This window comes from Pelobates fuscus, chromosome 13 (genome assembly GCF_036172605.1).
Source record: "Pelobates fuscus isolate aPelFus1 chromosome 13, aPelFus1.pri, whole genome shotgun sequence".
NCBI lineage: Eukaryota > Metazoa > Chordata > Amphibia > Anura > Pelobatidae > Pelobates > Pelobates fuscus.
This window is the reverse complement of record NC_086329.1, coordinates 87,001,409-87,010,981: the sequence shown is the minus strand read 5'-3', so window position 1 is coordinate 87,010,981 and position 9,573 is coordinate 87,001,409. Positions and strand designations below refer to the sequence as shown.

Genomic DNA, 9,573 nt, shown 5'->3' with positions numbered 1-9,573 from the left:
TAAGCAGGAGGAGCGGCGGGGGAGGAGGAAGCAGCGACGTGGGACCTGTCGCTGCCTCTGGTAAGTCACTGAAGGGGTTTTCACCCCTTCAGCAACTGGGGATTGGGAGGGAGAGGGACCCTCCAGTGCCAGGAAAACGGATCGTTTTCCTGGCACTGGAGTTTCCCTTTAAGCATCTTCATGTTTACATAATCAAGGATTTGTATAAAGGAATACTCCAAGCACCATAACCACTACAGTGAGCTGTAGTGGTTATGGTGCCAGGAGTGCCCTGTTAAGTAGTCAAACCATTACTAGAAGTGTTTGACTTCTTACCCAAGATCTGTCAGGAGGCATACCATTCAATGCATATCTCACAGTGAGCTAGACACCTGGTGGTGCAGGGCTTAGCTCATTGGCTGAGAGCTTCAGTTGATAACTAACTTGCAAAGCAGGGTTTGGTGTGCTGTAGTGATTATGGTGCTCAGGGTTCCTTTTAATTGTTTAAGAAGGAAGACTATGATTGTATCTTGGAGGCATAGGTAAGTAGATGCTAGAAATAGTACTGTAAATATGAGTATGGTTTACTTATTTTAGTTGTTTCAGAACATCATCCTGTTCTAGTAATCAATGAATGCATAAGAAAAATGTACTATGCAGGCATTTATTAACTTTACACATGATTGGCTGAGTTGTATCCAGTAAATAAAATAACCAAAACATAATAAAAAAAATCAAATTTAAAAATACATTTACAGACATAATAAAACAAGGATACCTCAGAGAGAGAGAGAGAGAGAGAGAGAGAGAGAGAGAGAGAGAAGACAGGGAAATCAGGATCACTTTACTAGCCCGAGCCAGCTGTAGGATGACGTGCAGTCTCTCTGCTATGATCTATGCTACTTCAAACAGTCTCTGATATCCTGCCTGGGCATTGAACTCTGATGGATGCATAGTAGGGTTATGTACACTGGTGTGCTTTGAACACGAGGAGCCTCCAGGTGACTCCAGATTCATGGAGTATAAAAAAGAAAATTTAACGCATTCTCTACCACTTTGGCAAAGGTAAAAAGGTGCAGTGCCCAGCTAAGAAATAACGTTATGTAGGTGTCACCTGTTAGACGGACAGCAATTCACATAATGCTCTTGCTGGTCCAGTAGATAAACCAAATAACCTTTTATTTTTGTTCACCGTCCCCCTGTTTTTAGGCCATGTGTTGGCTAGTGCCCTTATCCACAGAAGCCTGCAGGGTGAGTTTATACACGTTCAGTATCTAACTATGCACACAAATAAAGCCTGTGTAATGGTATTTCTCAAAGATTGAGCCATGTCCTACAGCTGTCTTCACATCTCTGATTTACAAATACCTTGGACTGATGGAAGCTGGAAAAAGTAGTATCTGCCCTATTAGGGGTAAGTGACCTTTTTCGCCATTGTTGGTGCAGGTAAATAGGCATTATGGGGAGGTCTTACAGATCGGTTCATAAATTAAGAACTTCTTCACAGCTTTGTTTTACCCCTGTACAAAACCAAACGTATAAAGAAAAAGGTGAACCTGGTCTACTTGTCAAAAAAATCCTTTGCAGAAAAATATATATTTATAATGTAATTTACATATTTATAAAGTGTATGTAGTGATTGCAGTATGGAAATCTACTGCAATGTTTTACAAACCATTTTTTTTTTTTTTGTCCAGTGGAAATTGTAACCTGTTATTAAAATCTTCTTACTTGACAGTGTTTTCTCCTTATTCGATAAAAGGCTGCTGATCAGACTGAAGTGGTGTACATTCTAGGCCTGTGCAACATGCACCACACTGCAGAACAGGTGCAGACTTTTTTTTTTTTTTTTTTTTTTAATCCACCAAAAAGTCTGTTTTCTGTTTAGTCCCAGCACACTAAAAGGCCATAATATTTTAAATTGGCAGGGAAGGAATGGGGTTTTTTACTTTAACTGTAATAAGGCACCTCTGGGCGTTCGATTTGAAGATATAATGAAACGGACAGTCTCCTACCAGGGTAGAAACGCATAAAATGTTCCGAAAATCCATAGTCTAGTTCTGCTCATACTAGCAGTGTAAACACAAAGCTTCAGAACTGGCTCCGTGTGATGTGGACTGCTCGGACATGGAAATAAAGTGTAACTCTAACCCCTTCTTAAGGATGGAAGAAGCGATGAATAAACCTAACTCAGTTGTCAGTGCCACCGCTCTGCCGCTGTTTAATGAAAGCCATGCCATGCGTCCGGAAATGAGTGTTCAGATTCAGCTGGCTGTCAAAAGCCTTGTTGCACACCTGGCAGGTCAGCCTACCCTCTGAGGACTCTCCAGCCTTAGGTGGAGGCTCAGGGTCCTCTGCCGGTGCACCCTTCATTTTGTGTGTCATAACGCGGTGACGTTTGAGAGAGCCTTGAGATGTAAAGCAGACCCCACACTCCCGACACTGATGGGAGCTCTCGTCGGTGCAGTGCTGGGGTATATGTTGTCGGAAGTCAGCCAGGCTGCTAGTCTTATATCCGCATGCTCTGCATTGAAAGGATCGCTTATGTTTTTGCGGTGCTGGTTTGGGTTTTTTGGGCTCATCGCTGCCAGATTCATCTGAAGAAATCTTCCGTTTTCTGGATGAGGCCTATGAAACCAGAACAAGATAAGTATTAAAGCCTTCTGCCCAGGGAATTGTGGTACACTGCCTATAAGCACCACTCAATCTGTCTTATTAATTAATTTACACAACCCCCCATTTACACCTTAGACTTTTTAACGACAATCCAAATCAGAAAGTAGCCCCATTAAGCAACAAAATGCCCTTGCAAAACACTGTTTTTATCTATCACTTAGCGATAACACAAAACGTTATCACATTGAGAGCATGATCTAATCAAGTCAATATAATCAGCTCTATGTGGGTAGAGAAGAAGGTGTAGTATTTTGCTTTTTCAACCTGTGTTGGTTAAATGGACACTATAGGCACTCCGACCACTTCAGCTCATTTAAGTTGTCTGGGTGCACTGTCTCAAGCCCCTAAAAGGGACACTCCAGGCACCCAGACGACTTCTGTCCATGAGAGTGGTCTGGGTGCCAACTCCCATCACCGTTAACCCTGCAAGTGTAATTATTGCAGTTTTTATAATTACCTTGCAGGGTTAAGTCCTCCTCTAGTGGCTGTCTATCAGACAGCCACTAGAGGGACTTCCAGGTTCTTAAACCCCGCAAAGTGTTTTAAACGATGCTGGACATCCTCACGCTATGCACGAGGACCTCCAGCGTCACCGGCATCCCCATAAGAAAGTATTGAATAATGCTTTCCTATAGGGAGATCTAAGGCACGTGCGCCCGGCCATTGCCAGAAGTGTGGGCGGAGCCTGACTCAGCGCCGAGGGACTTCGGCGCCGGATTCAGGTAAGTCACTGAAGAGGTTTTAACCTATTTAGCAACATGGGATGGGGGGTGGAAGGGAGAGGCGCACTGCAGGAAGTGCCTTTAATTGTAATTATTGCCGTTTTTGATAAACTGCAATAATTGCCTTGCATGGTTAACTTCACCTCTAGTGGATGTTACGGGTCTGGAGTGTCTTTTTAATGAAGTAGGTTAGGGTATAGCCCAGGAGTAGTTAACCTTTTAATAGCTACCGCCCACCGGTGCTGAGTAACTATTTTTTTTTTTTTACTAAAAACAAATACTTTAATTTTAATAAAATCTATCTCCACCCCCCACCCCTTTTCTATTTTCGGTTATATTTTTTGTGTGAGGGGACAGTGTGTATTTCTGTATGTGATTGGTTCATAGCGTCTATGTTGTGTGTAGGTGGCTGAGATGTGCAAATCCAGCTTACTGTTTCCCCCTCCCTTCTTCTTAGCTTTGTGGTGGTCCAGTGGTGGCACCTTCACTTGAGCCTGCATCTCTGCTGGCTGCAGGTTGACACTCCTGTCCTCCCATGAGCACGGGAGGAACCAGCCTGCTTGTGGGAGGAACACAGAGCCTCCCAGGCCCTTCCCTCCCACTGCTGGAACTAAGTGCCAGCGGGCCGCTGAGGGAGATCTTTGATCTCCCCACTGCCTTGAGAGAGCTCACAGCATGGCTAGCACTGCATGGGCCGGCAGGGGAGATGACAGGATCTCCCCCGCACATCACGGCTCACCAGGAATTTTACGGAGACCCCACCACCGCCAACCTGAAAGTGTGAATCGCCCACTAGTGGGCAGTAGGGACCAGGTTGACGACCCATGGTATACAGGGCCGGACTGGAACGAAAATTCAGCCCGGGCAGTTAATGGCAGAGCAGCCCACTGTGAGAGGTGGGGCCAAAAGGGTGTGTGTTAATTGTGTGTATATACGTATATAGAGTAGTGTGTGTGTGTGTGTGTGGGATATAGAGGGTGTAGTGTGTATTTATAGAGGGTGAAGTGTGTGAGTGCAGGGGGTATAGTGTGTATTTATAGAGGGTATAGAGTGTGTGTGGCAAACACAGCCACTGTATATTGTCCTTCGTGTATATATTATGTGTATTGCATGTGTATGCCTTTAAGAACCAAGTGTTTGTAATGTGGTTCAAACAAACAAGGGTATTCGTATGCTGGCGGCAAGAAAAGCCGCCAGCCTCCCTGCAAATTGTTTCACGAACAATGAATTTCATCACTGTTCGTGAAACAACCAAACTATCGAAGGGAGACCACACACAGGAGGTCATGTGGCCCTCATTAAGGATACCAACAATGTTGCAATCGGTATTTTAAGAGGATTCAGGGTGGCCGTCGTTCGACTACCGACCACGCGGATCCTTTGTTCGTCCAGCGGTATTTGGTCGTCGAGCGCCTAAAATCGGCTACTCGACGGCACGAATACCGCTGGACTTCCATACCGTTCAGGAGCCCGGTCTTTCGGTAATGTGGTTCCCTAGGTTCAATCGGTGGTTTGAAGCGAACTCAAGTGTAAAATGTATTTGGTACGGCGTTCGGCTATTTCAGCTGGGATCTGAGCGGTACTCTCACGAAAGATGCGCTCAGACCCCAGCTATCTGTCGAACGTCCATTCATTCAAAAAATACCGAATAATGTTAAAGTTATGATTTTTAATGTAAATTGTCAGTTTTGCTGCACGAGGGAATAATCCACTTAACTGTACATTCTAGTGGGAGTATCCCTCTCGTGCAGCAGTGCCTGATGGGAGAAATGCCCAGGTTATTCAGTTCCCCATGTAGTCCCCTAATGTACAACCCCTGGAATGTCTGTAGGGAAACCCCTTGCATGGGGAATCCCATAAATACTGGAAGCCTGTGAATAAAGCTCAGTTAACTCCCAGCCTATGTGTCGTCTAGTTCTTGGGAGGGAAGGATTGTATAACGCTACCTGGATTGTTGCATGCTGTACCTGCCTATTTGGATTACCTGTTTTCCTGTCTACCAGCGGAGACCCTGTGGATTAAACTACTTCTCCGCTACAGTGTGAGAGTGTGGATAGTGTAGTGTATGTTTAGGGGGTATAGCGTTTGTGTACTGTGTGTATAAGGGTTATAGAGTGTGTGTAATGTGTTTGTGTGTAAGTGCAGGATATGTAGTGTGTGTGTGTGTGTGTGTATTTAAAGGTGTATAGAATGTGCGTTGTGTGTGTGAGTGCAGGGGGTATATAGAGTGTGTAGTGTGTCAATAGGGGGCAGGATGGCAGAGTGTGTAGCGGATTAATATGGGATGAGATGGCAGGGGGTGTAGTGGGTTAATACATGGTAAAATGACGGGGTGTAGTGGGTTAATAGTGTGTAAGATGGCAGGGTGTGTAGTGGGTTAATAGGGGGTAAGATGGCAGGGGGTGTAGAGGGTTAATACGGGGTATGATGGCAGGGGTTGTCGTGGGTTAATAGGGGGTAAGATCGCAGGAGGTGTAGTGGGTTAATAAGGGGTATGATGGCAGGGGGTGTAATGGGTCAATACAGGGTAAAATGGCAGGGGGTGTAGTTGGTTAAGATGGTAGGGGGCGTAGTGGGTTATTACAGGGTAAAATGGCAGGGGGTGTAGTTGGTTAATAGGGGTTAATATGGCAGGCGGTGTAGTGAGTTATCACAGGGTAAAATGGCAGGGGGTGTAGTGGGTTAATAGGGGCTAAGATACAATAACTAAATTACTTATAGCTAGTGTCCATAAATATATATGTCCATAAATATATATGTCCATAAATATATATGTCCATTTAATTTTATATTTAGAATGCCATGCAGCTTGTCTCACGAGTGCTTGTCCTCAACACTATAGACAACTATTTAGTAGACAATATCTGAAACAGAAGCGTTATTAAATAAAAAAATAAGAAATTAGTCAAGACAAGGGTACTTACAAAGTGACAATACCCTTACCTGTACTGTACTTGCAGATGCAGACAGTCACAGGGCAGTCTTGTCTGGGCTCAGCTGTGTCTTGCAGAACGTTCTGCAGATCTGGCAAGATGCCACCGCTACGCTGCGCACTGTAGCCGGCCGCCGCGCAAGTTGCTACTAACATCCGGCTCATGTTGATGCTGGAGCATTGGCAGAGGCGCGCTGTGCGGCTGCGACAGGATGAACCAGAACAGATTTTTTTTTCTTGGCTTGTGGATGGGTGCAGCCACGGCTCAAAGTGGCCCCAGGGCAGGCGGCCTACTGGGAAATATCCCGGTAGGCCAGTCCGGCCCTGATGGTATAAACCATGCCCCTGCAGTCTCATTGCTCAATCCTTTGCCAGTTAAATGTTAAATCACTTGTTTATGTTTATGCCGACTAATGTGTTTACTTTAAAGGAACATTATAGGCACCCAGACAACTTCAACTCATTGAAAGCGTCTGGGTGCACTGCCCCAGGTCCCTAACCCTGCAAATGGTAATTACTGCAGTTTTTAAAAAACTGCAATAATTACCTTTTAGGGTTAACTCAACCTCTACTGACTGTCTACCACTAGAGGGACTCCTAGCTTGTTGTGACTTTTGGTCACCTAACGGACGCTGGATGTCCTCACGCTCTAAATAGGAAAATACAGCGTCAAAACTCCATAGGTAAGGGTTATACAATGTTTTCTTATGGGGATGTCCTAATGCGGTCATGGCGCATTGGATCCACCCGCTGGCTGACGGTGGAGGAGCCTGAACCTATGCGGAGGGACATTGGCGTTGGAATCATGAAATTGATGAAGGGGTGTGAGGGAGAGGGGACTATATTGCCAGGAAAAAAACGTTGTTTTCCCAGAACTATAGTTTCTCTTTAAATGGAGTGCATTTGGTTTGGCATTGAAAATAAATGGCATTTGTGGGTAGTTAATATTATTCTAGGTTTGGTCCAGCAGATAGACACCCACCACACAGGTGCTATCAGTTTGGTGTCCACCTCAAACCATAGTAAATAATAAAAAAAAAAAACAGTGGGTTAATATCCAGATTGAGTTTATCAATGGCTCTGATGGACTGTATAGATTGTGTAATCCATAGATGAAGGGCAACTTGCAGATGATTACAGCTCCTTGGTTTCAGTAATATAAAGACAGTCTGCATCTCCATATTTATAATTCTGGGCATGGTGCAACTGGATTTCCATTTTTGGTTCTAATAAGTAAGTGAAATATTTCTGTCACGAAGGCCAATCTAACATCCCAGCTACCTTATGAGGAGTTAAAACCAGAGGAGTTAAATGTAAATCACCTCCTACTTAAAAAAAACAACTATGCTATGGTTTGCCCAATATGGGTCAATTGCAAATTGAGAACTATCCAGACACACTGCTGGAAACAGGGAAGATTCTGGACTACAGCAAAGTGGCAAACGCTAGCCAGCTGTCTGTCCTCTGTAACTAATTTTATATGGATACCAGGATCATCTCTAACACCCCACAATGTAAGTAGTCAAACTGTTTTCGAACGGTTTGACTTCTAACTTGGTGCCAGCAGGGCTTTACGTCCCATGTGATCGCTAGTCCGAAGCACTCTGTCTGGGGCAGTGGCGTCTCTAGGATTCATTTTTAGGGGGGGCGCATGGTGCGCCAGGGACAAAAGTAGGGGGGGGGGGGCAGTTAAAAAACATGTATGTATGTGTATTTATATACACACACACTCCCTTAGTCCCTCTGCAAACTGCAGTCTCAGCCAGGTAGGTAATGTGTCACACCTTAGATGTAACCGCACTGTCCGTTCAGCTCGGATCTATCCCATGGATTGAAGAATTCATGTCTCTGTTGTCCTCCCTTTCATGTCCTTTCTCCCCCTTCTTCCATGTCGTGGATGTCATTTGTATTGTATGCAATGTGTGTAGTGGATGCAGTGTCTTTGTTTGTGTAGTGTAACTAGTGTCTGTGTGGTGGATGCAGTGTGTCTAGTGTTTGTAGTGCATGTAGTGTTGGATAAGTGCTGGGGGTGAGCCGTTTAAATTAAATCTAATTAATTTAATTAACCCCCTCCCTGCCTCTTACCTGTGGGCTAAAGGGGGAGGACAGTGTGAAGGAAAGTGACAGTAGAGGGGTGCAGTGTGTATGAAGGTGACCGTGTGGGGGGCAGTGTGTTGGAAGGTAACAGTGTGAGGGGCAGGGCGTGGGGATGACAGTGTGGATAGGCAGACTAAAAGACAACATGCCCTCACTGATACACACTCACTGACAGTCATTGTCTCACACACTGTTTAACTAACACCCATGTTCACTGACAGACACACAATGAAACAAGCACACTCTCTAAGAGACACATACAGCCATACACAGAGGCAGAAGGTCACACACACACACACACACAGTTACAGTCACACATAGGCACAAAGGCAGACAGTCACACACACACAGTTATAGTTAAACTATTTGACCACTTACATTTGGAGGATTTAATCAAATTTCGTGTAAACCTTTTATTCCTTAGATTTGCTGGCATTTTGCCAACACAAACGAGTGTTGAGAACTCTAAGTGAATTAAACATTTTAGGCCAAATTAGCCGAACAGAAAACAGAACAGAGTTTTTCCACTTAGGCTTTTCTTTCATAAAATGTGAAATGGACTTTATAGGCACCCAGACAACATCACCTCCAAGCAGAGGTCTGGGTGCCATGTCCCTGTACTCCTAATCCCGCAACTGAAAACATTGCAGGGTTAGCATGCTTCTATAGGAGCTTCCTCCTGAATAGCCAAAATAAAGTTGACTATACAATCAGATGATTTTATAGAGAACGTTTGATTGGCGCAGAGCAGGGTTTTGCTGCGCACCCATTCTAGCCTCCCAATGTTTCCCTATGGGGGAAACACTGGATTGGCTGAGATCCTCTACACTGATTTCAGCCAAAGAGGCGAGAAGCAGGGTGGAAAGTGACGCAACAAGAGCCGGAAAGCATGTAAATTGCATCTTTCAAACCCTCACATGGCTGGATGGGGGAACCCAAATAGATTTAAACTATAGCATCAGGGAATCATGTTTATATTCATAATGCTATAGTATTCATTTTAATTGCGCTCAAGTCACACATTAGTGATAACATGTTAATACTTGCCACAAGACAAGGTACCTTTAAACTTACTATGTATGGCTAATTATAGATATGTAATATACCGTATTCAGTAACAGAGGTTGCAGTATCTGAAAGACATTTTGGAATGCTTGACTGTGTAAG

The 9,573-nt window shown here is 44.4% G+C and overlaps 1 protein-coding gene across 3 annotated transcripts in view; it reads right to left on the bottom strand.

Annotated features, from left to right (window-relative positions):
- Window positions 1–782: 782 nt before the first annotated feature.
- The window catches only part of ZNF687 (zinc finger protein 687), a 47,514-nt gene continuing 38,723 nt past the window's right edge, over window positions 783–9,573 (bottom strand). For all 3 annotated transcript variants that reach the window (XM_063439923.1, XM_063439922.1, XM_063439924.1), the window contains exon 9: window positions 783–2,607. In XM_063439923.1, coding sequence (XP_063295993.1) covers window positions 2,170–2,607 — 438 coding nt within the window. In that variant the 3' untranslated portion in view covers window positions 783–2,169. The remainder of the gene's footprint in view (window positions 2,608–9,573) is intronic.